This window comes from Strix aluco, chromosome 7 (genome assembly GCF_031877795.1).
Source record: "Strix aluco isolate bStrAlu1 chromosome 7, bStrAlu1.hap1, whole genome shotgun sequence".
Taxonomy (NCBI): Eukaryota; Metazoa; Chordata; class Aves; order Strigiformes; family Strigidae; genus Strix; species Strix aluco.
Window position 1 is genome coordinate 22,857,881 of NC_133937.1, and position 27,467 is coordinate 22,885,347.

Sequence of the window (27,467 nt, forward strand, 5' to 3'; positions counted from 1 at the left end):
AGCAAAACAAATTTGCTTGTGTGTACAGTATCTTGTATAGAATATATATCATTACAGCAGATATGATTTTCCCTCTCCTTTTTCCATAGCCTCAAGATGTTCAGAAGTCAGTCCTAAAAGGAATAATTAATGGTCTGCTACAAGAATGGAAAGGGTAATTACAACAAACGTTTGCATTACTGTTGTGCCAGCACTTACAACTGATACATGTTTTGTCTTTATTTTTTTAGCCAAAGAAATAAAATGTTCTGGTAGAACTTATTTGACTCATAAGAACTTGTCTCCTTTTGGCAGCAAATCTGCTGAAATATATCTTGAACTCTGTAAGCTGACATTGGACCTCTGAGAGGCAGCCCCAGCCATACATTTCCCTACAAAATGTCAGCTGCTTGCTGCCAGGGAAATCTTTTTGGCATCTGAACTGTAAGATGAATTAAGGAATTTATCTAGAGTAAAACATATTCTCCCTGTCCATCCCCCAACAGCAACTAGGATATTTTAACCTAGATAATTCCTTGATCCAAAGTTTACTTCATACCATTCATGTGTGACAACAGCAGAGAAAGGGCAGTGCAGGATGGAGAAAGGCATAGCCCACAGGCAGGAGGTTTGGAGATAACAATGTTTTAGCAAGAAGTAATAGAAGTGAGAATGCATAGTTTGATTCACAAAAAGATATATCAAGAGGCAGCGCCTTGGTGTGACTCAGCTGTGACCCAGCCCTTGGCTATTCCTTTCTTCACCTTGTACTACCTTTCTGTGCTGTTGCTGCATGTGTATGTGTGGTTATGTAAAGCATTATCTAAAGCAGATCAACAGCAAGTAGTACAGAGGCTGTGGTGGTAGAAGTATATGAAGAATTCTGGCAGGAACTATCAAAGATGGGGCAAATAAACTCTTCTGTGGTGTCAGCTGAGATAGACAACAGCATGGACTTCCCTCTTTGGAATACCTCTTACTCTTCAGTTCTGACTTTTTTTTTGCGTTCTCTCGTGTTATGCCACAAAATACATGCTAAAATAGCCTACTGCCTTTAGAGAGTAGTCAAAATCTTTAAGTCGCCTTTTCAGTTTCTACGAGACGTGAAGATCATTAAATATGGTATTCTACACATATTGGCAAAGCAAAGTGAAATCATAGGTGCGTGATTTCATGACTCTTAATGTGTGTATATGATGTATACATATGGTTCTGCTTATTATTTCATTCATTCATAGGCCGCGAACAAAAGATGATCTTAGAGCATACTGTATACTTTTACAGGTAAGAAAAATACAGTATTTTTCTTTAAGTCTATGTCTGCTTAACTTATAATCTATAAACCAGTATACTGTGCAAACGATACTCTGTATAGCTGAGATACTTCACATTTAATTTCCTGTTATAAGAATGTATTAAAATACAGAAGTGTAGGGTATGCATGATGGGAATGGGAGCTTAATGGAATACAGTTGATAGGGAAAGGTTGCATAGATTAAAACTATGAACAGTTAGATACGTAATTGTTTCCTATCACTTTGTGGGTTGAAAGAACAAATGTTTTAGCAGGTTATTTGTTCTTATTGATATGCTGTAACTCTGATTTTTCCAGAAAGTTTCCATATATGCACTTTTTGATACTGCTGTAACTCTCTCCAGTGTTCCATTTGATCTAGCAGCCTCTCTCCAGTCTGTCTGACTGGCTACATTGTCTCGCTTCTGTCTGTGTTAACCTCTTGCCTTTACTACTATAGTTGATTTGCATTTGTAGCAAATTTCCCCTTTAAATTTTGCCAGTGTAGATAACACCTCTCCACACAAGAAGAGGTTTCTGCTGTTGTTTGAGAAGATCAGATGGTAATTTAATTTTTTGAGACAATAGTTTCTTCTCTGGGGTGGTATACTAGCTGTGAATTATAAGGAATATATCCTGCTGAAAAGTGGGAATGTGTGAATTCATACATTATAAGAGGAAAATAAGTTTGGCTTGATGTGCGGGAAGACAGGAGCTGTGAGAATCCTTATTACTGAGATGGAAAGCACATCACTCAGAGGAGTGTAATTTATGTGCTACAGAGTAATGATAATCCAGAAAAATAGTTTGAGTACTGCCTTTATTACCTGTGGGCTTTCTTGGAAACAAACAAAAAAATCATACTTTTACAATACAGAAGTTATATATTTTTTATTTGACTAGAAGTTGCAAATAATTTTTTTTCATAGTTTTACCACTGTCACAGCAATTTTGTGAATTCCTTTCCTGCGTAATTGTATTGGCAACAACAAACATAATAAAAAATCCTAATGACTTTTTTTCCCTTTATGCAGTTTATTAACCTAACACATTTTTTTAATCTTTTTCAGAATCCTCAATTTAGTAACACTTCTACTTATGTCATCTATGCTCACTTGCTAAGACAGATAGCAGCCTTAACAGAAGCTGACCATCATTTCCTAGTGCACTGGTCTAAAAAGTAAAAAAATAAAAAAATAAAATTAAAAATTCCATTTTTAGGATTACAATTGTTACTGTATTTCCATTGATGTTGACTGTTTTATAAATTATATGAAAGCTAATTTAATTGACTAAAGAGATTGTTTTTGTTGTTTTCAAAGTTACATTTGGACATAGTCCACTAAGTGATACTGATTTATAGATGCAAACTGTATATAATATGTAAGAATTAATATCTTTATGCAAGAAAGCCTTAATTGTAAAATAACTTGTGTGCACATTTTTAGATACATGTTTAAATGGTATTATTAATACATCTTTATGATCTTTGTTTAAATAAAGGTTTATCTTGCATAATTTGTAAAAGATACTGTAACTTTACTGTATTGTATGAAAACCACAAAGGAAATTGAGTCCCTGCTTTGTAGTGTAATAGAAGTGGTGAGACAGTGTAGTTAGGACATTAGATTTTTAATTAATTGAAATAACTCTGAATAGCACCTCACTAATAAAGTCATGTGGGGGTAACTGCCCAAAGAAAAGCTTTTAAGTTGGTATGCAGGTTGCCTTCCTTATAATGGCTGTGCAAAATGTTTAGTCTGAGGTAAAAAAAAAAGTTTCAATGGCCATATTCATAATTCCCTTATCTCCTAGGGAATCTGTTAATAAAGGATTTTCTTCTCTGCAAGGATGGAAATTATATTTCCCTCCCCCCACCCTGTAATATGTCTAGATTTGCTTAAAACTGTGGTAATATGTGATTTCATTTGGACCATTATTTAGAAATAAGGTTTACCCTGTTGGTTAAGGATGCGATAGGCATATTGATGTTTTTATTCTTAAAATATGTATTAGAAATCTAAATCATTAAAACAGGAGAGCTCTTATTTAGAAAAGGATGCTTTAATATATCTACACATATATGTGTATTGTGATATTACGGAAGTGGTGCAGCGCATAATTTAAAACGTGCACTTGTCACAAGCATATGAAGTACCTTCTACTCTTTATTCAATAGGACCAAGTATCTCAAAACAAAAAAAGTCAGAATTCCTCAATATTCAGATTGTGGAGTGAAATAGCTAAGGATTTTTGTTTTCTTTTTGTTTACTAAAAGTCAAGAACAAGTAATGATTCCATTGTGCTTTTTTTTTTTTAAATCAGAGACATTAAAAAGCATAGTTAGGGGTACATTGAAGAGCATTGCTGTGTGCCAATATTTAAAAGCATGCTCTTTCAAACTTTATATTTGGAATTTTTGTTTTATGTATAGAACAAAAGCATGTTTTTTAAAAAATAACATTGAAATCTGATAATATAAACTCTACAGTGGACAGTGATCACATGGGATTAACTGCAGCATGTTTGTTTTAGGATTTCACAGAGGAGGTTCAAGCAGCTGGTGGACAGGTTACTGCAATTTATTTCTTTACGCCTGTTTCCTGCAAAACCTGAAGAGTTTCCACCTATGGTGAAATGTACCTGGTGGATTCCATCAGCAACCAAAGTCCTGGCTCTATTTAGTAGGTATTCTTGAGCTGTGTATGCATGTGTGTGTGCAGAGAGAGAGAGAGAAATGTACGTTTGTGTGTAGACCTACATATGCCTATGGGGGGGGTGATCGTTTATAACTCTCCTCTTCTGGGGGAGACTGACAGCAATGGTGGCACAGTACAAACTACAATAAAATTCCTAAAAAGAGGTAAGCAACAAAAAACATCTATTGGCATGTCTTCATACTTGCTTTCCAGTAGAAGATAATTGCTATGCATCATTTTCATGTAACAACTGAAGATTATTCAAACAAAAGTCCACAGGAGTAACCAATAGTTAAGGTTTCCCTTAGATTTATAAAAGAAACTTTTTAAAATGTGTAATTACCAGAATTTCTTCTGTGACTGGTTTATCCCCACAGAAGTATTTAGCATCTAAGAGGTTAGACAATGCACATGCCTCTTAAGTCCAGAACTATAGCTTAAAAAAAGTAAATTCCTGTCCAGCTCAACATAGAGCACAGCAAATTTGACCACTGCAAATGCAAACCTTCTCCCCCACTCATCCCCAATACCTCAGTGATTAGAGCCCTTACTATGGAAATGGGGGGCTTAAGGTCAGTCCCCTTTCTTGAGGGGCAAAAACTCTTTCTCCTTTCTTGGAGAAAATGAAACCACCAAGTGAAAATTAAGATTGGGATGAGGATATTTTCATTTCGCTGTCAACTTAAAACTTTTACTTAAAAGCATTTTGCACAGTCCTGCTTGTTCAAAGCAACAGTTTAGACACATAAGCTCATCTGTATTTAAAACCAAGACGTGTGTTGTCTAGTCATCTATGAAAAAGTTGGTGATTCTTTAATTCTGGGAAAAGGGATATGTAGTAATTCAAAATACACTACTTTGTGTTTGACTGATCCAAACTAAATTACGTTTAAGTGCAAATAGAGAAAACTTTTTAGCTGTTTGACATTATATGAATGGTACATAATGAGTTAGGTAGCTTAAATGTGAATTGGTTTTCTTCATTTGGTCAAGTACTTAATTTTTGTACTGGTGGGTCTAGATGATGTAGTGGTTACCTGAGGAAATAGGCATATCTTTGCATACTATGTTTTGTGCCCCTCCCTTTCCATTCCTTTTGCAAACAGGCATCAAACTAAAACACATAATTGTTAACTGGAAAGTATGTAGATTTTATATCCATAGCTATGCTTGAAATTAAGTGAAGGTGTTTAAGAAATCCATCTATCAAACTGCTTTTTCATTGATTTCAGCAGAACATAGCATTCTTTATCTGTGCAGCCTTAAGTGTATGTCATTAAGTGGGCTAGAGTCAAATGAAGGTTCTCTTATTGTAAATGGGCTGAACCTAGGGATTTACTATTTTCTACAACCATTATTATGATGTCACATGGTGTTATGTTATAGTTGTAATTCTGTAGCTAAGACTGAGACAAAGTTATTAGCAGCTGCTTTTGCCTTAAAGTTTCTGAGGTCACTGGTGCTCAGGATGCCTAGGAAATGGATGTGTCGAATCCAGACAATATTTTAAGACTTTTGTGCTTTCTTTATAGATGCTGCAAATAGTCTGATCAGTCCTCCTATTATTTCATATACGGATTTCTATAATTCTACACTTGATCATATTGATCTTATGGAAGAGTATCATAACTGGCAGTGTTATGGAAATTCTCACAGGTAAAAGGAATAACTGGTAGTCCTTGTTTAGTAGTATTTCCAAGCACTGTATCTACATTGTGGATATCTATTTTATATGTAGTGCATATACAGTGTGTGTGTATACATACCTTTTATGTACATATAGCTACATTAAATACTGTATCTCATTGGAAAAACATAGTATAGCTACTACGTGCTATACTTGCTACTGCATGAATGTGAGATTGTAACAGATCTCATTCTGCCTTTGCAAACTGGAGAAAAGATGTAAAATATAGATAATATGAGTTTATTATTTATTGTCATAGACTTCTAATTGTATCTTACAAGGAATATATTTTAACCTCCAATACATTCATAGAAAGTGATGTTGTGTGCACACTTAGTACTTAATGATGAAAATGTATCTAATTACCTGTATATATGTGGCTCTGATCATATTTGTTCCAGTTAAATCAACTGTACTATTTCTGTTACATGAAAATGAACACACAAATCTTTACAGACTCAGAGCTTGCAAAGGTATTTTCTTCTTGCGAGAGGCAGCCAGCAGTATGATTTAGAAACATCTAGGCATTTCATCTTTCTGCTAAAGTTTAAAATCTTATTAATGTTTTCTTAATAAAAATGTTATTTTGTATAGCTGCATTTTTCAGCATATCAGTATGTATCACTCAGTCTTTACAGCTTGAATCAGAAGATCAATTAAAATTTCCCCATATTTCAAGACTTTTCAGTAAGCTAATTTAAGACATCAGCCATCCAAATGTAGCTTTTTGTTTATTGCATGTGCAATTTTCCTTATCTTTAGCAGTGGTTGAGGAAAAATTGGAGGGCATAATTTGCTCCACCAAAGGCAGGTATTTTAGGCTAGGCTTCTGTCTGATACCTGATATTCTGCTTGGGAAGGAAGAAAATTAAAAAAAAAAACCCAAACCAAACAAAAAAACCTCGTGACACATGATAGCAATAAATACAGTAGGCTTTGCATAGTCTCAGTCAAAGCATTGGAATCTGAATAGTGCTGAGCTTAAAAATTTTTTTTTTATTTTTTCATTGGCACCATCTGGCTGTTTTGGCACCCACATCCAAACTTATAAAAGGGCTGCAAGATCTCCACCTGCTCCAGTTCTTTTCAGTTAGCTGGGACACTGGAAATTCATTATATATCAAAACAAAGTTTGCTTGACACATAATTTCTGGAGTAGCTGAAGTGCAGACTATCTGTATTATTTTTAAGGTAAATATAATTCTTCTACTTTGTTACAACCACACTTTTTTCCAATTTTACATCTTTTAACTGTGTTGTTCCACTTAAAAAGAAATTTTTTTAAAAAAATGAAACAACAATGACAAAACAAAAACAACAAAAGAATTGCAATCAAGACTATATGCTTAGAAACTAAGAAGGCCAAGTAGGAGCAAGCCCTATATAAAATATTTTGAAATACATAATTCTTCGAACTAAGTTAACACTCCTTGGTAAAACATTTTGGATTAGGATTTCCAGGAGGCCAAGTGAGAATATTTTTCCTCATTTTCCATTCTTTCCTAAAGACGCTAGAATTCAGAGCTTCTCAGAGACAGGATTCAGCGTGCACATGTAGTCTGGATTGAAGATGCACACATAGAGTCTGAAGCTCTGGGTATTTCAATATGAACTTCTGCTAGGTGATGCATGAGCTAAATCAACAAAAAACTTACCAAAATAACCAGTAACAAAAAAATCTTTTACCTTGATGATTTCTGAAATTTTTCTAAATTATTTGTATTATTTGATTGCAGTGGAATGTGTCTGTGATCTGATATTTTAGAAGTCCTAAACAGTTGTAACCCTAAGTTAAATCTGAAGGACCTGTGGAAAATCAGTTCCTTTGAAAATCAATTCTGCAGCAAATAAGCCAAACAAGAAATATTTCTACTGTGTACCTAAGAATACTGCACTGAGATAGATGGTTTTCTTGTATTTAGTAAGAAGATACTATCATTTTCTTTAATTTAGTGTAGCAATTAGAATTTAGTATTTAAAGCAGAAGATGACTTTTTATTAGGTCTATTGATAATGATAAACAATAAAAAAGAGCTTTATTGAGGATAAGTGTTATTACTAATGACAATTTCTAGTAGTATTTGCAATAAACAGTTTGTTCTACTGAATTGATTATCTATGTATACAACACAAAAACCAGCAGCTATTTGCAAATTACTATCAGTGGAGGGAAGGTAGTTTCTGAATGTTAATGCAACGATTCACTCCTGTATTCTTAAAAAGAAAATAATATGCTAGATGCTAAAAAGCAAATACTTTTCTTTTCTCTTGTTCTTAGGTTTTCTTTCTGTCAATACCCATTTATTATTTCTATAGCAGCAAAAAAAGTTATTATTCAAAGGGACTCAGAACAACAGATGATAAGTATTGCACGGGTAAGTCAATTAGTGATAAATGTTTGTGCCTTATCCGTTGGTATTTTTTAAGTTTTTGTTAGATTGGTATTGCATACAGCCCTTCGTCACAACTTCTAGTATTTCAGACTACCCTGAAAAAGAATTTGAGCCATTTTACTATTGATACAAATGTCCATGCTGGATTCTTTCAGTACTTTTTATTTTATTGTTCTTAGTTTCAGGATGCTTATAAATACCAGTATTGTGGAGAAAGAGTTACAGTAACTTTTTTTTCAGAAATAAGCATAATGTGCTAGCATGTTAAATTAACATGATAATTAAGGAAGAAAAATTCCATGAGATTTTGGACTGTTTCCTATTTTATTCTATGAAAATATGTTGTCATGGAAGACCAAGATGCAACTGTATGTTCACAAGTCCCAGAAGAGGTACTGCTTCTGGGCAGCCTTTTCTGTTTTGAAAGAAGCATTGTCTGCCTCCTCCAGTGGTAATTTCATTCAGGTGCTAGGTGATACTGGTTTCCTTGGTGCTCAATGTGGCAGTACCACCACCTATCCATTCCTGTCTTGCTGGATGTGTCTTGTCAATAGTTAAGTAAAGCATAAACCAGTCTTCAGAATTGTATGTGTATGTTTTTAACTATTTGGGGAGTTTAAAAGGTTGCTGCACAATTGCCGCCTTCTTGTTAAACTTCCTGATAAGTTAGTTTGACTATGGTGTAAATGCTATCTGCAATAGACAAGAAATTGCTTTCTACCTCTTAGAAGATATTGAAGCAGTTATCATATTGGGGTAATGTCTTTAATGCAAGATACTAAGGACTTTCTACATTTATCAAGTATGGCACTTTGTTTTTTAAATGAAGATACTACAGGTATGATGTTTCTTTTTCATTCAAATAGCAAAGCCTTGTGGATAAAGTCTCTCGCAGACAGAAACCTGACATGAATATGTTGTTCCTAAATGTGAAAGTGAGGAGGACGCATCTTGTTAGTGACTCACTTGATGAGGTAACAAAAAATGTAATTAAATGGTGTGTTGCTGCAGAACAGTTATTGCACTTAGTTTCAGTTTGATAAGTCATATTTAAATCTTTCTGTGCTAAGAGATTGGGAATATAACTATAATATTAAATAAAAAGAACTGAATTTCTGTCACAATAGCAGTGCTGCAGAATTGATTGGGTTAGACATTCTGAACTTTATTTTCATCCTCGTACTGCTCCATAGCTAAGCCTACAATAAACATACATGTTTGCATGCCACATGGTATGTATTTGTGTTTGCAATTTTTATTTTAAGAATGCGGTGCATAATTATCAGGTCATGATAGGAACATGAATAGTAAGTGACTAATCACTAATGAGTTTGTTCTGTTCTAATTCTTGGAATATTTTTATTCTTTTCCTTCACTAACTTTTCTATCCTATAAGAATTATTTTAGCCTTTCTTTTCTTAAGTTCTTATCTTGATTTTAACTAATTCCTCACATTCTTGAATGTAATTTTTCCTTTTTTAAAAATGAAACAAATGTGTCCATTAAAGTAGGCGGTTCTTCAGTATCCACTGAACCTTGCTAATTAACATTATTTAATGAAATCTAGTTCCCTATTCTTTCTCAACACTAAAAACAGCCTGATGGTATGGAAAAATAAGTCCAAGTGGTGAAAATAAGACCAAACAAATTCTGATTACTCATGTTCAGAAAACAAGTTTAAACTTTTTTTTTCCTACATTAAAGCCTGTCTATTTTGGCCTTCTTTCCTAAGATAGAAGAAATATGAGTGGTAATACTGCTTTCTCTCAGGCATTGTAGGGGTTTTTTTTACCACATGAAAATAGCCAAGAGCAACTTCAAGAGTTCTGATAGAAGAATATTTTGGCTATTTATTTTTTATATTTTTTTCTGTCCATCTCAGGGATGAGTAAGAATGTATGATATTATCCATATTCTTACAAGTGTGAGGAGTGGAAGGTGGGGGAAAGATGTCTTATTTGTATTTGCAAATTAATTTTTTAAATTTGAAAGGAAAATCACTTCAGCTAATAAAAAGTTTGTGTCAAATAATACAAATGCCTATAGTTATAAAATTTGTGCAACAGGAATTTACTTGAGCAGCTAACAACATAGACATTGTTTTAGCATATGCATCTTCCTAACTGGTATAAACACTTTCTCTGGAGCTGGCCGCTAATTAATGATTTAAATAAAAATTGTATAGGGACTTGACCTGAAAGATCACTGCCAATTGTGAAAGGCTGTAATCTAATTCTTTGCAGCAACTTTGCATACCTGGATGAAATGCTATCTCTTAGGACAAAGGAATGAAAATAACTTGTTACCATTGTCCAAAAAACAGTTTTGCAAAACAGATGATACTTTCTGGCAGGTATCTTATGCTGAACAGAATGGTGTCCAAATATTGAAAGTTTTAGCTACCTCCTTATTTCTAAATATCTCTAAAGGATGTCTAATTATTTTTTTTAATGTATCATTTCTTCCTGGTAGAATGTCTTCTGTGTAGGTAAAAAAATATATAGGTCCAAAATATTCCAGATGGACTCAATTCATTGTATCTAGTAGCTTATTAGAAGTCCATTTGCATACACCTAACTTCTTTTCAAGCCTAGAGAGTGGCATCATGTGCAAGGTAGTTAATGATGTCAAGTAGTCATGATCATCTTGCTTCTGCAATTCAATCATTGTTTCAATATAGTTTTGACCTATTAGTAGGAGATGATGCAAATTACTAGTTTAAACAAAGCAAGAGCGGTAGAGAGAGATAGAGATGGGTTCTCTATGGCTAGAGATAGTGATAATATGTTACATCTCCTTTTTTCTTCTTCCCTACCTATTTTGCAATAGTTAGCAAGGAAGAGGGCAGATCTGAAAAAGAAGTTGAAAGTCACGTTTGTAGGGGAAGCTGGTCTTGATATGGGTGGCCTGACAAAAGAATGGTTTCTTCTTCTGATTCGCCAGATTTTTCACCCAGATTACGGTGAGTCCTCATAAATATTTTTAAGTACAATGTGAAAATATGTTCTTTTTAAATTATCAAACAGTAATGGATAAGAATTCTTCATTAGGCAGACCAGTTACTAATTGATGTAAAAACAAAAAACCAGGCAGGTTAGAATTGTATATAGATGAGAAGAAGTTTTGGCATAGAGGAAAATGGAAGAGAGTGGGAAGTACTTGAAGATCTTTGAAGATTTTGGATTTTGATAGGGAAGTTCAAGTGTTGCTGAAAAACTGAGATTGTGCTTCAGTGGTATGGCAAAATTAGAGGGTGAACAAATCTCTGATCAATGGAAATGTTTAGAATTAAAATTATGATTTAGCTTTTTAAGACTTTAGTCATGCTAAACCTTGTTTCAGAAACCAGAGGCTCAATGTTTATGGTTTGTTAGTATACCTAGGCAGTGAGCATACTGGATACAAAGCAGGGGAATTCAAGACTAGCAGTAGATTTTTCCTTGAAGTTCCTCTGATATATCTGTGTTGTTACAGTGTTTCTATCTCTTGCCAGAGACTGGATCTTGATTTACCTCTGAGCAGATGGGAGAAGGCCTTCAACTATTTTATGGAGTAGGACAAGGATGATTTAAATCTATTTAACTCAAATGGAATGAGTGTTAGTGAATTGTTAGACCTACTAACAAGCTGAGAAGAATAAGCAAAAGATATGCAAGCCATTGAAACACTGACACTTGTCTGTCCATGGAAATTTTTGTATATTTGGATTTAAGAATAAGTTTCTTCCATTTAGCTTGATATGTTGTTTGGTTGCGATTTGGAATATGATATTCCTGTTCCAAAATAGGAAGAGACAATATAGCAGCCTCTGAATTAGATGGTTTAGCAAATATTCAAGTGGAGATAAAGCCAAATGTATTTGTTTGTCACCTGCCATCCTTTCCTCTTTCTCCTCGTGCTGCATTTTCCCATTTTACACTGCCTTCAGCTGTCTTCATATTGGTAGTTTAGGGAGTTTTCCTGGTTTTCCTAAGTAGCTACAGTTGGATGCTGTTACTGTGCTCAGTTCTGGCAAACTGCTGATTCTGGCCTCCCATGCATCAATGGTTTCCATTTGCACTGATAGTTGCACTGACAGTGTAATGCAAGTTCTAGCATTATTTCTGTGTTTAGTACTGGCAGCAGTTAGTTCTTACTTGATTCTTTGTTATCATACATTCTGTTTGGGGTATTTGTGTGGCCAGTATTCTTAAAGGGGTCTGAGATGCTCTCAGGGGAGAAAGGTCCTTCAGTCAGGTGCAGAGACAGTATAGGCAGATGTGAGACTGAAGGAAATAGCCTGCCTCTGCTGTCTTCAGGACCTGTGAGCCCACAATGATATTTGCAGGCCCAAAGCAGAAAAAAAAGAGGAAGATTTTTTTGAGTAAATAGGAGATTGGAAGACATGAATGAGCATTCATAAACAAGCAGTTCTATCTACTTGTTTCATATTGCTGTAGAAGGATCTGGGTGGTGTTCTTCCCCACTCTAATATTTCTCAAATGAGTCTGCTTTCCTCAGCTGTGCATGGATACATTACAGATGCCATAATGGGTTAAAGTTTTCCCAGGCTAGCTCTTAAATTAGAAATATTGATTTCCAGGAACTTCAGCATAATGCTTGCTAGTCATTGGTAGAATGCAAGAATTTGTCTGTCTTTGCCTGGAAGTGTTCATGTCCCTTAAATGCATGGTCATCTGTTGTTTATAGGTCCCCTTCTAAGGGTCCAGAGTTTTAAGTCATAAATATGTCCTCAAATCTGCTGAAATCATTATTTGCCTATAGCCCTTTTCCTAGTAGAAAGGGGTCTGTGTAGAGAGATGACATTTGGTGATAACAACCTTAATAGGAAACAATTTATCCTGGAGAAAGTGTTCTGTAAGTTTGACAGTTCCGTTAGTAAAAATGTGTTGTCAGCAGAGCTTGGTAACTGATGAGTTTGGAAACATTCAAGAGTAACGGTTTTTTCACCAGATCTGGCAGGCTTTCTCACTTTAAAGTGTAAATTCTTTCATTGATATGACTATCAGCCAAGTGTGGGAGGAGTTCAGAAATGTTCTCATCCCTTAGAAAGGGGCTGTATACTCTGCTGTATTTAATGTTTAAATTGCAAATAATGTATGTCAGAAGCTTGGAAGGAAAAACATAGGAAAACATCACTGTTATTACCCTTTCCAGGTCAGCTGATCCTGCAGATTTATCCCTGAAATTAAAGACCTCCCAATTAACACTGTTGTCTGCCCTCCTATAGGTGTTACGATGCTTTTTTTCATCTTGGTTTAGACAATAAATGGGATTTGAGGCCTATTCTGTTCCAGTATCACTGCCATCTTTCAGTATGTGAACCTTGCTGTGCCTTACATGCAACTGTTCTGTTGCTTCTGATAAAGGCACTGTCTAAAGCTTTTGTGGTGAGCACCTTTTTGAGCAAAAGTTCAAAAGAAAGTTGTACTGTTCAGAAGAGTAGAGGGGAAAAATATGAAGGCAGAATTTTACCTATAAATTTTCATAAGAACTAATGTTCCTGAGACATCAGTTGGATTTTTATTCTTTTTTTAATCCAGAGGAGTTTAAATTTTTCATTTAAATATTATTTTTCCCCAACTTCATCTTCAAACACAGATGTGGTGAACTACTGCATACAAGATGTCCTTAAAACTATTCAGTGCTTTGGTTTGTACACTGACTGTAGAAACAGTAATAAACTGTCAGCCCATTCAATCCCAACAAATTAAAACCAGTCATCACACTTTATCCAATTTCTGCATTGCTGGAGTTAATTTCACTGGTAGTGCACACTTAACTAGAGTGTCTTCCTTCTCTGAGCAATACTTCCTAGGCATCTTAAAGCTATTATGTGGCTTCATTACATAGGGTTTTACTTTCTATCACTCTTTAAAACAGAATGATCCTTATCTGACGCAAATAGCAGTCAAGCTAGTCTATAGTCGTGAGTTCAGTAGGATCTAGCTTGTCATTTAGACCAGTGAGAGGCTTTTTTAGGGTATTGGTGGTTTGGGGTTTTTTAACTTCTCTGATACAATTTTTTGACAGAAAAGAAATGTACCCCTTTGCTGCTAGTGTGTGTACAAAATGAACTTTTTACAGCTTTCTATTCTAAGAAAGTGAAGCTTATGGTATTTGTATCATAGGATTCATGCCAGCATTTTTGAAGATTGTCATCTGCTATTGACCCAGGAAGGAAGAAATAGGTTTACCTTGCAGCAAAAAAATTTTTGGTTAGACAATTAATGTTTCTGGCTGTATGGATGATGAAGTATAGTGGAGAAACAGGTTGCACAGAGACAGTGCAGGATATCCACTACTGGAGGCACTGGAAAACGTGTTGCACCAGCACACAACAGGGTTGGTGGGCTTCTGCCTCCTTCAGGCTTGGCACTGCCCTTGGTGGTCCTTGCCCAAGCACCTGCAGGCTCCTGCTGTGGTCGGGAAGACGGAGATGAGAACAAGTGTGGAGATACAGGCACTCAGGGGCACTTTTAAAGGTGCATATATGAGAAAGATGAGATTTTGTAAAGGCCACCCCATTCCTGTTCTGCAGGCATGTTCACCTACCACAAGGACTCACACTGCCATTGGTTCAGCAGCTTTAAGTGTGATAACTATTCTGAATTCCGATTGGTTGGAGCTGTATCCTTTTGTGTCCGCTAGACGGTGCTAAATGAACAGCCATTCAATGACTTGGTATGGGGATGAAATAAGGCATTGATTAAAGTTCATTCAGATGCTGTGTATACAAGTGTGTTCCATTTTAATTGTATAAAAAGAATGTTATTCAAACAAGTGAACTAAAAATAGGAAGAAAATGGTGGTATGTGGGTACGTGGTACATTTTACGGTCAGAAAATACTAGAATTAAGATTAAACGTGCAACTTTTTTGTGTATAAGCTGTAATTTTTACACCTTTGTGTTTAATTCAGTAAACATAAATGAGCCTGTATGCATTAATATTCCTAGGTTTTCTGTTGTGCTCATTTATGAAGTCCTCAGACAAATGATTAATGATAATATATGCTAATAACTCCACTGAGATGAGATGACGATGTCCCCATTTTACTGATTGCAGTTGGACCACATGATTGTTGTAGATCTCTTCCAACTAAACTATTCTGTTCTAGTGAGAAGCTGAATTGTGAACTGGATTCTTCTAATTTGTTTCATGACATACACTTAAATGTACTAGCTGATGAGCTGTAGTGCCAGTGCAGGTTTGTCTTCATGCTTTTAGATTTATTTAAAAGAAAAATTGCTATATTGAGCGCTCTCTAGAATTTTCTTATTAAAAATATCTACAGTTCTCTTTAAAAACTTTTTTCGTAACAACTTTGGAACAATTTATTCTAGAAATGCTTGTATAGAGTATTATGATGAAGATTCTCAAGTGTGCCTCATTTGACCATTTTAATTAGTACTTAACTGTAATACAAAATTGTATTTAAAATTGTCAGTACAAAAAAATTATTTTCATTCCTTCTGTTTGTTTAGCATGTATTAGTTTAGAATGAGTATGCTGACTAAAATCTTAAAATATTTTTCAAGTTACTTAAAATATTAACTATAATAAGGATGTGTGGTGTTTGCCCTTAACATTTGACATGTATAGCTTATGGGACTTGCTGTATATAATAGCATTACCTTGGATATTCGTTTCCCACCTTGCTGTTACAAGAAATTATTGAGTCCTCCCATTGTTCCCTGTGATCATAACACACTTGTAGGCATCTCTGATGTCACATTAGATGACCTGTTTCAGATTATGCCCGTAAGTATTATGTTTTTTTAAGAGGCTAAATTACTGATTTAAAACCTGGTTTATTTATATTTAATGCTTGAATTATAAACTGTTTGAAAACAGCCTTTGTTTCAACACAGGCTGATAAAGTCTCCATGTTTTCTAGCATAGCAGTATTGTTGATCTACTTGAAGTTAGAATACCAAAATCTGATATGAACATACTAGATGCATTTTCAGTAGTAAACAGGAAAATGTAAGTTTATACTGAAATAAAAATGAACAAATATATATGCACACACATATTAATTAAGCAGTGAGGTTTTTCTTTGTGTACACATTTTGAATATACAGCTTTTTCCAAGATACTTTCTGTATAAAGTAATGATTCTGGCACGTCCTTGCAAAGTACATCACTTAGTTTTGAAGATTTACTGAAGAGTTTTTACATATATTGTAGGAACTGGCCCATGGACTGAGTGAACTTCTATCCTATGAAGGCAATGTCGAAGAGGATTTTTACTCAACCTTTCAGGTCATTAAATACACAATTATAAGTGATTCTCAAACTCATTCAGTAATTTTTACCAATGTTTCTGCAATGGAGTGGTCTACTACTCTGTGATTGCTGATTGTTTGGAATATAACTGCATGGGCATTAAAGCTTGCTTCAAGACCAGTCTAGACCTGGGGCCTCAGGGCATACAGAGGCTGGCTCCCTTACCAGGCTTTAAGCTGTTGTCCCTTGGCAGTGTAGGTGGATCTGAGCACTGACTGCCAGGGTTGCATGGCCAACTGCTAGTGCGTTTCCAGCTCTCAGCCATCACCTTGCAATCGGTGACCTGATTTGTGGAATTCATCTGGCTGCAAAACAATCCATTTTCTGTCTAACCCAGATGCTAGTCGAAGCTTACTCTGGTTATTTTATATGCTTTGTCCAGGAAATCTCACTTGAACGATAGCTTGTTCAAGTTATGGTAGTTTTGCCTGACCTGTACATCTAACTTCTACTTCAATCAAGGAAGCTTTTTTAATTTCTTCATTGTTTTAGAACACATACTAGTTAGTAAAATTTAGTGCTGGTTTATGGATGTGTATTGGACTAGTAATGACCTTTTTTCCCTCAGTTCTGAGTTCCATTATTGTCAGACCATATAAGTTGTCTGACAATAGCGGGTACTTCAGACCCACTGACAGTAGTGGAACTTTTGAGTTCCTAGGTGAGTTACTGTGGAACAAATACCTTCTTAATTGTATTTGATGCTCCTAAATTGTTTTCCTGTATGAAATATTTCGTGGTTCCAGAGCCTGCAGGTCAGTTTGATATGCCACTGTCTAAGTGGGTCAGTTTTTTTACTTTGAATACCAATTTCTTGAGCAATTTGTTGAAAACTGTAACATTTAACTTTTAAAAATCCCACAACCCTCAGAGTTACAGCATGTGCTAAAGAGAGAGACAGGGGAAATACATGAAATAATAAATACAAGCTTTGTAACTTGGGAGTGTATGAATGTATTGTCCAGTACTGACACTGACTCCTTTTTTCTCCAGGTTTTTCAGGAAGAATTTGGTGTTATAAAATCTTACAACTTAAAGCCAAATGGAGATAAAATTCCAGTCACAAATCAGAATAGGAAAGGTACTTCAATATTAACTACACATATTTGGCAGATTTGTTTGTCCTTTTCCTTCTTATAAGTCTAGGTTTTCTCTAACAAAGTGGGAAAATGAAATTACTGTAGTTCCTACCAATTTAATATCTACCAATTTAATAGTATCTAAAGTGAAATGCATTCATTTTTCTTAATTCAGTACAATTTGAGAGCACAATAAATTATTTTAAAACAAATTATTATTTAAACAAATTATTAAATTAGTATGATTATTAAAGAAATTATTTTAAAATATGTAGCAAAATAAAATGTTTTTCTTTTTTAGAATATGTGCAGCTCTATGTTGATTTTCTTCTCAACAAATCAATCTACAAACAATTTGCAGCTTTCTATTATGGATTTCATAGTGTCTGTGCTTCATATGCATTACTGGTAAGAATAAAAAGAAACATAACTCTTCTTCTGTTTGAAATATGTGACAATGACTTATCTGAATTAAAGAAATTACGCTGGATGATTTTAGGAGTCTTGAAGATTCTTGATTAATGAAGGTAGTTGATTAATCCAACATAAGCAGAAGAAATTAAGCAGGTAATCAACTGTTCTCTGTAGTGTTCCATTGAAAACAGATAAATAAAGCTCCATAAGTTAGGTTTATCAGTAGGCATTCACAGACACTTCACGGGCTCTCCTGTGAATGGTTTACAAGGATTCTCTGTATCCCCTACAGTTACGAGCAACAGAACAACTATGTGTGCTCGAGTGTCTCCTCTGAAAACACCTATTACTTTTTGCAGGAAGAACACTCAATGATGTTGAGACTAAACATTCTTCCGTTTTCAGTCCTGTTTGGCTGTTGGAATGCCTTTTGTAATTTCCATCATCCCTTGTGCAGTAAGAAGAGAAAGAAGAGGCAATTACAATTTGCATGAGATTTTCTTCATTCCTGTGAAATTAGCCAAGTATGACATGCTTGCAGCAAAGTGAGATGTGACTGCAGGGCAGGTTCTGGAAGGAGAATGAATATCCATTGAAATGCCCTGACATACTTTCATGCAATTTAATGATGTTGTTGTAAAGGAATAAGTAGTTTCTGCAGGTGTAAGTTTAGCAGTTGTTAAACATGGTTTACTGTTATGTGTGTTTGCTTTGCACAGCAGTGTGTACAATTACAGAATCACAGAATTGTCTAGGTTGGAAAAGACCTTGAAGATCATCTAGTCCAACCATTAACCTAACATTGACAGTTCCCAACTACACCATATCCCTCAGCGCTAAGTCGACTCTACTCTTAAACATCTCCAGGGATGGGGACTCCACCACCTCCCTGGGCAGCCCATTCCAATGCTTAACAACCCGTTCTGTAAAGAAATGCTTCCTAATATCCAGTCTAAACCTTCCCTGGCACAACTTGAGGCCATTACCTCTTGTCCTATCGCTTGTTATTTGGTTGAAGATACTCATCCCCAGCTCTCTGCAACCTCCTTTCAGACAGCTGTAGAGGGCGATGAGGTCTCCCCTCAGCCTCCTCTTCTCCAGACTAAACAACCCCAGTTCCCTCAGCTGCTCCTCAGAAGACATGTGCTCCAGACCCTTCACCAGCTTCGTTGCCCTTCTCTGGACACACTTGAGTAATTCAATGTCCTTTTTGTAGTGAGGGGCCCAAAACTGAACACAGTAATTGAGGTGCAGCCTCACCAGGGCCGAGTACAGGGGTAAGATCACTTCCCTGTCCCTGCTGGCCACGCTATTTCTGACACAAGCCAGGATGCCATTGGCCTTCTTGGTCACCTGGGCACACTGCTGGCTCATGTTCAGCGGGCTGTCAATCAACACCCCCAGGTCCCTCTCTGACTGGCAGCTCTCCAGCCACTCCTCCCCAAGCCTGTAGCGCTGCTGGGGGTTGTTGTGGCCCAAGTGCAGCACCTGGCATTTGGCCTTATTGAAGCTCATACAGTTGGCCTTAGCCCATCGCCCCAGCCTGTCCAGGTCTCTCTGCAGAGCCTCCCTACCCTTGAGCAGATCAACACTCCCACCCAACTCGGTGTCGTCTGCAAACTTACTGAGGGTGCACTCGATCCCCTCGTCTAGATCATCAATAAAGATGTTAAACAGGAGTGGCCCCAAAACCGAGCCCTGGGGGGACACGAGTCAAGTTCTGTCAGCCACTGCTACTCATCAACCTACACTGGGACTTTCAGTGTAAACGAAATGATCTGAATTTTGGTTACAACTTCCAAGACCCTCCCTCTGAATTCCATACATACAAATTTAATTTTCTTCCTGACCCATTTGTAATCTAATCAGATGACAAGCAAGTCAGTGTAATAAATGTAAGAATGAAAAAGAAGTGAGGAACAAAAGAAATACACTAAAATATGATGTTATCTGGTAATTTGCTTTTTACTATATACAGTAGTAAGAGATTCTTCAAAGTACTGAGGAATTAATTTTTCTATAAAACAATATGTATCTAAGTTAGATTTATAGCGAATGATATTCTGTTAATTTTTCTATAACGCCAAAAGAAAAATCTAATCTGAATCTAGTAGCATCACTTCTTATCTTTAAAAAAAATGAAATATTTTATCCTTGATTTTTGGCAGCTACTTCGTCCAGAAGAAGTTGAAATTCTTGTCTGTGGCAGTCCTGAACTTGATATGTCCGCTTTACAGAGAAGTACCCAATATGAGGGCTACCAAAAAACTGATCTCACTATACGGTAGGCTTAATTTTTTTCATTCTAATTACTGAGTTTAAAAAAATCATAGAATGGTAGACTGTTGGGAATAATCTCTTCAAGGATAATCTGAGAATGATTGAAGTTTTAAAAACCAATTTCCAAATAAGACAAAGACACTGTTATCTATAAATAGAAAGAGTTAGATTCTTAATGGCATAATGTGTTGCTGAATACCTTTAAAAGGTTACAATCAGCTAGAAGTAGTTTAAAAAGAGTAGGTTCAAAACTTGCGTAGTGAAATCTGAGTCTTTTTTTTTTTTTATTATCTAATCTTCTAAAAATGCTTTTTCTCTTCCAATTCTATTTGATACTAAGGACGTTTATATTAGTGAGTAGAAGGCATTTATATTTTTATAGAAAAGTGGGTTTGGGCATCATTTGACAAGATATCATTCCAAAATTCATAAAACATTGTACTTAAGTCCTTGGGAATTTATTTAACCTTGCATATTAGGATAGAACCGATGTCCTATATATTACATTCATTAAATTCTCAGTAAGTGACAGTCATGTATTCATGTAGTACTTGCAGTTGTATTATTATGCTCTTACTGTTTTGTCATGATATGGCAAGTTACACCATTTTCTTCTCCCTCGGCCCTGAACATAGATACTTTTGGGATGTAGTACTTGGATTTTCTCTTGACCTTCAAAAGAAGCTGCTACATTTTGCTACAGGAAGTGATAGAGTACCTGTGGGAGGAATGGCTGATCTGAATTTCAAGATTTCAAAGAGTGACACATCCACTAATTGGTAAGTTGTTTTCTGGATTTTTAAAAATTTTTGTTAAATTATTTTCTGAGAGCCCTTATCGCTTTTGAATGTCTTTTTAAAGAAGAGAAAACTAATGTAAAAGGAAGAAACTGCATGGACTCCTTTAGTTTGTCTTCAGAATGTTATTATAGCCATTTATTGCCTACATAAATTTTGCAGGTGAGCATCTGATACAAAATTGATTCGCCAGTCAGTGTTTACATTTGGGGCCAGGAAGTCTTTATTTATAGAGATTCCTTACATGGTTTCAATGCAAATAAAATATTTGTTTAATTGTTCTTAACATGATAGCTGAGCTAATGAAAATATACTGTGAATCACCATTAATTTTTCTGAATTTGTTGAGTCTGTTTGTCATTATGCATAGGAGCCCCTGCAGTTGCAGGAAATGCTTGCATTCTTTTTTGATGGTCTAAACAAGAATTTTAACATGTATGAAAAGATGTAGCTTTAGGGTCTCTAGTAAGTGTGTGGCTGATACAGAGTTTGCTCAGAAGAAATAAAAGCAGCCTTGTAATTTCATTGTGAAGGTTAAATTGTTCATGCCAGGTTCTTATGTTTCTGGTAGCATTTTATTTTGTATTGAATTGACTTGAGAAATTCCACATACTTTGCAGCTAGTATTTTTCTTCTCAAGACTGGAGAAAGTCAGTTTAAATAATTTGGAAAGCTGTATAGAAAAGCTTACTGCTCTGAAGCTCAGTGCTAAGCAGTAATTGCTGCTAAGCAGTAATTACTGGCTTGACCTAGATTTCTCAAACATAATCAAAATACTTAAATGGCGCTATATTTTTAAAGTCAAAATTTTGTTGGGTTTTCTGTTGAGAGCTGAATTAAATGCATAAACAAAATAAATTTTGGCTTTGTTTTTAAATTTGGTTTATCTTATTACTAACGTATTTCTAATGCTAATAACTGGTTCCAGTAACATGTTAAAGGAATGTGAGGATCTAATGAAAAATGAAGAAATATCAGTCAATGTTGAATCTCTGTTTAAGTTCATTCTACTGTAAAATGTTCTTTTTCTTAAAAATGGGAAAATGTGTTTTGAAATAGTGTGCACTTTAAAATTATGTAGGTCTGTATTCTGCAAGATAATTGTTGCAGTCAGACTGCCTGCACAGGGATTGATGTAGACATGTTGGCATTGCATTGCTCACACAACAGGACCAAAGAATATAATAGCAATAAGAATTGCCAAATTAATATCCAGTTTTCCAACTTTCCAAATTCTGAAGCACATGACTCCAGTCTCATTAACAGATCTCTGCTTGCTTGTTGAAAGGGTAGGAGAGGGAAGTAGCTTGGGTTTCCAGATCTGGTGGGATTCCACCCCCTTTCAAGAACGTTTACTAATGACCAAAGGCCAAGCTGCTGCCATTCAAAAAACTAAGGGCTTCAAGGAAAACAACTAAAGAGCTTTTGAGTCACACATTAAAATTTAACTTTTAAGTGTCCAAGTTTTAGAAATTTTTCAGTGTGTTGGGTTAATTCCAAATGTCAGGTTGAGCTTCAGCTCATTGCCTTTCTCCTCTCTCCCCCCAAGTAATCAGTTGTAGTAATCAGTCTATATCCTCAGTGCTGTCCTGTGTGTCACTTGAGAATATAAAGGGCAAGAAGATCCCATAGCTTCTTATTGCCTGTGGCTTTGAGGCAGGATGTTAATGGCATCTCATACTGCTGGCAAAACAAATGCTTCTGCTACTGAAGAACAGTTCTCATCAAACTAATCCGTTCTAGTGAGGAGCAGAGTTTCCAGTGTTTCAGTCAGGCAGTCCTAAGGGGTATCTGCAATATATATTTCAAACAGCTCTCCAAAGAAACTTGCAACTGAAAGTGCTGGTGTGGCTAAGACCAAAATTTGTGAACTGTTGTTTTTCCAGGGCTTCTAGCAGCACCTCAGTGCTCTGCATACGTCTGTAAAGATGTATTTTACCAGCCTGAACTTTGAGTTCTGTATCCTCACAGTAACTGTGGTTCATCTAGGTGCCTCTATACCTATTGCAAGACACACCTTGCTTCTTTGGGTTGCAGATTCTGATTATACCCAGATTTTGTATTTAGAGAAAAAGGTATTTTGAAGTCACACCCGGAGTTTCCAAAACCTGGAAGGAGATGTTTCCAACTTAACAAAAAAAAGAAAGGTGGGGAGGGAGTTGCAGGCAAACAAATTCACCTGAGGTGCATCCGACAAACAGTGGTGTTATTTGTGTTCAACAGAGCTTGAACCAACATTAGGATCAATGTTCCTTTTACAGGGTTTCTTATTTAAGTAATGTTTGACTGAATATGTGTAGGCAGTTGGCAGTGTTCTGCTTCTATTGTGTTATCATTAAATGTGGGTTTTTTGGGTTCTTTTAAAAAAATTATTTTAGGTTACCTGTGGCCCATACCTGCTTCAACCAGCTCTGTCTCCCTCCTTACAAGAACAAGAAGGAACTGAAGCAAAAGTTGATCATTGGAATTTCAAATGCAGAGGGTTTTGGTCTAGAATAAAATGAAATACTTCAAGAACAGCATTTTTATGTAGCATTCACTCTCTTCTAATTGTGCCTTTAAGCTTTTTGTTGTTATGTCTTGATACTGTGCCAGTCTTACCCAACTTAGATTTTTTTTTTTTTTTTAACTAAATATGAAGTGTATGTTTTTTCCTGAATGGCAATACATTTACTGCTTGCTTTGTCACAGAAAATAGCTTTCTTCATACAAAAAGCTAGTCTATTTGATAAACAGAACCCAACTAAGACAATTTATAAGTTATAGTTTGTTTCTGTTTTTTCTTAATAGCACTTTATCATTAATCATAATTCCTTTATACCACAGGTATCCACTGGGACATAATATACAGAATATTTCTTTATTAGTTAATCCCAGTGGTAGAATGTTTTCAATTAACATGAATAATAGAAAAAATATAACATACAGCATGTAGCCATATTTTCACAAAGGCAAATAGGCATTTTAGTCTTTATAAAATGTATGCAGTTTTAATATTCTGGTTTTCCTTCTCAGTGAAACAGGCTGTCTAAGAAGCATGTAAATAACTGCCTGTGAACAAATAGGGTTTTGATAGTGCCATTTACTGCTAAAAATTTATTTTTTATGAATAAGAGGTTTTAGATGTTCTATATTCAGCTTTTACACTTGACTGTACAAGAGTGTTAAAAGGTACTTTTTTTCAGTTTGAGGGGATTCAAGTTCAAACTACAGGTATTAAGCAACTTGTATGTTCATTCTTTGACAGCAAACTAACCAGATCTACTGTAGCGTTATAGTAAACAAAACTACATATTTAAAATAAATTCCACATATGGTGAAATATTTCAGGAAATAACTAAATCCACAACACATGGAAAAACTGATATAGTGTATCATGCTATCATTTTTTTTCAGCAACTTTGCTGAAGGTTTTAAGTAAGCTGTGTCAAAAGTGAATACAATAACATTTCGGAAGAATGTTGAAGCTTTCATTAACTTGAAGGCCAGCATTTAAAGACAATGTTTTGAGGTTATCACTGCACAAACTACATGAAAAGAATTCTTGGTATGCTTGCTCTGAGTTAGTAAATTAGGAGCTGGGAAAGAAACTGGTTCTAAAATGCAGATGTAATTATAAGTCTGGGTTTTATTCATTAAATGGAAAGAATTTATCAGCATGCAGTATAGTATTTTTTTAATATGAATAGCTACTGTGTGTTCTATAGATTTTTCTTTCAGCTGAATGAGGCCCAGATCGTTCAAGACACTGGCATCTAATTTGTCAGCTTTCCCCATTGACTTCTGCTGGGGCATGGATGCTTAAGTATCTTGTAGTGTCTATACTCAATTACTTATTTGCAATAAGAGTAAAATATTATATTATTCTTATTTTCCCTCTCTGTATTATTTATGTACAACCAACAGATTTACACATGATGAACAAATTCATCTGCATAATCCATAGTTTCAAAGCTGTTGTGGATTTTCTTCAATAGCTAAGTGTAAATTTTATTTTATTCTATTTCCTACAGAAGGTACTGGTGATTTTACTGTTTTATTAAAGCAGAGATAAATAGTAGGATATTTTAAAATATTTGGCACTGTATTCATTGTGCTGTCCTTGAAACCAGTAATAAAATTTCTATTGACTTCAGCCTGGAACAAAACTAGTTTAGCATGGAGAGTGTTAAAAGCAGCACTTCAAACTTGTGCATTTTACATTGTCCCAAATGGAGATTTTAAAATCAATTTTAATTTACAGGATTTTAGATGTTAAGAAATAAATTGAACTTTCACCATTGCACTGAATGAACTAGATATCTTCAAGCAATGTTAAATTTTTAACAGCTGAATGTGAATGTAGGTAAGAAATCTGGAAACAAACACCTCCCCCCTTTCCCCTCTCTGTAGAATTGGATTCGTGGAAGGTTGGTTTATGAATAAATAGCTATACAGTTTATCTGAAAACACGGCAAATTAGCCAAGATATTTTTTTATGGCTTAAGCCCACTTTTAATAACTATTTATCTATTATGGTTAAAATAAAAGCTTTATCTTCTTATTTTCACTGAATTGCACTTTGCCTTGGGTTTAGTTTTATTTATTGAAGCTTTTTTGATTTACTGTGTAATATTACCTCAGAATTCTAAAAAGGCTATTGTATTTGCATCAGTTTTTAAATAAGATTGTCATTCAATGACATTTTATATATTTCCTGATGTTGATAAATTAAATAGTAAATTTTGTATTTGTTAAATGAAAGTATTGCACTGTATTTATGAAATAAGCCTCTGGTCATTTTAAAACTTTTCCTCAATGATGTTTTTTTGTTCTTTTGTCTTGCCCTGTAATCCAGCAAATCTTTTTTTATCTCCATCATTGTTTTGTACCGTACAAAAGAAATCTGGTTTGTATAAACTTGTTCATTACTAAGTATCTATTTTTATGTATTAAAATTGTGCAGTCATTAAATCAAATATTTCAATTTCTGGCCTCCCTTGTCTAATTTCACGTTTTACAAATTTATCATAATGGATTTAAAAATATGATCAACCTATCTTCTTTTGTCTTATTTTTCTTTTGAAAAGTTTTCTTTACAGCAACAGTTTTGCTAAAACATTGCATGGCTCACTGAAAAAGAAACTGAGTTTCAACTACCAGACAGACACCCAGAAGTATATTCTATATTTATAGTCAAAATTACAGGTGTTCCAGCGCATACTCTGGTGTAATAATGCTGTAAAATAGCATAGATCCTCAACTTAATTTTCCTTATTTTTTTTTATTTCCTCAGTTGCAAGATTACTTTGTGGTACAAGGAGAGACAAAGCCAAGATGTTGTATGTTTTATCTTTTTCAGACTAATTTTAACATTAAAATCGACAGAAGCAGGTAACAAGAGCATCATGCTTTCTCATGGGGACGGGTCCTGACCACAGAACTAATACCTGACCAGATTCAAACTTGCTTCTTGTCTCTTTTGTACCATTCAAGTTACCTACAGGTGGCAGCAAAGATGAGGATTGAAACCACTTAATTAGATGTCAGACTTTCCTCTTAACTAACAGTAGATATTTTAAGTACAAATAACGAAGAGAGAAGTTGTATCTTACAAATGTGTATCACAAATCATTTCAGATTCACAAAATCAGCAAATATAAATTGGCTTCTAGCAAACGGATATGGAGGAGGGAGAAGCAGTTGCTTCTGTCCAGCGTTGGATTTTGAAAATATCTTCTCTTTCCATGAAGAGTTCCCTAGTGTGTTATTGGGATCAGTGAGAGACTCTGCCAAAGCCTCAAAGAGAGGAGACTGATTGTTACTGACCTCTGAACAGTCAATAGCCTCAAGACTGGTATTTAGAAAGAGGTTAGGAAACATAGCTGCTTTGACCTGTTCCAACTAGGGATAAGATGGCTAGTGCTGATGTTTAAAATTGAAATGCAGTATTTCCTTTTCATTTTTTGGCCCTAAGTGGTGAGGCTGCTTCTCTGTAGTTGGTGGTGGTGGTACTGGTTGACTTGCTTCAAAAGCAAATTCTTTATCTGTTGTTATTTTTCATAGCTGTGGTATTTAATATTCTTTTAGAATCCTTCCCTGAAAAAAATGAAATATCTTAAAGGTCCCTCAAAACCTCTGTTTGCGTGTACTGACTGACAGACTGTAAGAGCATGTGTTTTTCCTTCTAGAGCACCTAGTTATCTTCCAAGAAAATTTATTTTTTGTCTAAGTCAAGTCATTTTCCATTCTATTTGGACTTTTTTTGTTGTATATGTTGCTGAAGTTCCTTGCACTTTTGAAGATTCATAGTGTCTAGGAAAATAATAATGGGGTAGTTTGGACTGCCACAGCTGTTTCACTTGTGTTAGAAATGTTATAATTCATAGTCAGTTGGATTTTGTTGTTAAATTAATGAGCAAAAGTGGACCCCCTGAGATCTGCCCCTTTCAAATTGTTAATTAAATTCTTGTTAAAGTCTTTAAACACCAATGGCTTTATGTAAAATAGAACAGGGGAACAGGTATGGCAAGGGTTATTATACTTTGATATAGTTAGTGCATTCATAGCTGTAG

The 27,467-nt window shown here is 35.2% G+C and overlaps 1 protein-coding gene across 1 annotated transcript in view; it reads left to right on the top strand.

Moving 5' to 3' along the window:
• Positions 1-25,879, top strand: part of HECTD2 (HECT domain E3 ubiquitin protein ligase 2) — a 41,824-nt gene extending 15,945 nt beyond the window's left edge. Inside the window, exons 6-21 of the mRNA XM_074830914.1 lie at positions 90-154; positions 1,218-1,263; positions 2,344-2,453; positions 3,809-3,957; positions 5,505-5,628; positions 7,938-8,034; positions 8,919-9,026; positions 10,882-11,014; positions 14,594-14,682; positions 15,657-15,815; positions 16,245-16,319; positions 17,337-17,424; positions 17,724-17,830; positions 20,005-20,120; positions 20,752-20,895; positions 23,292-25,879. Of these exons, the coding sequence (XP_074687015.1) occupies positions 90-154; positions 1,218-1,263; positions 2,344-2,453; positions 3,809-3,957; positions 5,505-5,628; positions 7,938-8,034; positions 8,919-9,026; positions 10,882-11,014; positions 14,594-14,682; positions 15,657-15,815; positions 16,245-16,319; positions 17,337-17,424; positions 17,724-17,830; positions 20,005-20,120; positions 20,752-20,895; positions 23,292-23,412 (1,731 nt within the window). The 3' untranslated portion in view covers positions 23,413-25,879. The remainder of the gene's footprint in view (positions 1-89; positions 155-1,217; positions 1,264-2,343; positions 2,454-3,808; positions 3,958-5,504; positions 5,629-7,937; positions 8,035-8,918; positions 9,027-10,881; positions 11,015-14,593; positions 14,683-15,656; positions 15,816-16,244; positions 16,320-17,336; positions 17,425-17,723; positions 17,831-20,004; positions 20,121-20,751; positions 20,896-23,291) is intronic.
• Positions 25,880-27,467: the final 1,588 nt, after the last annotated feature.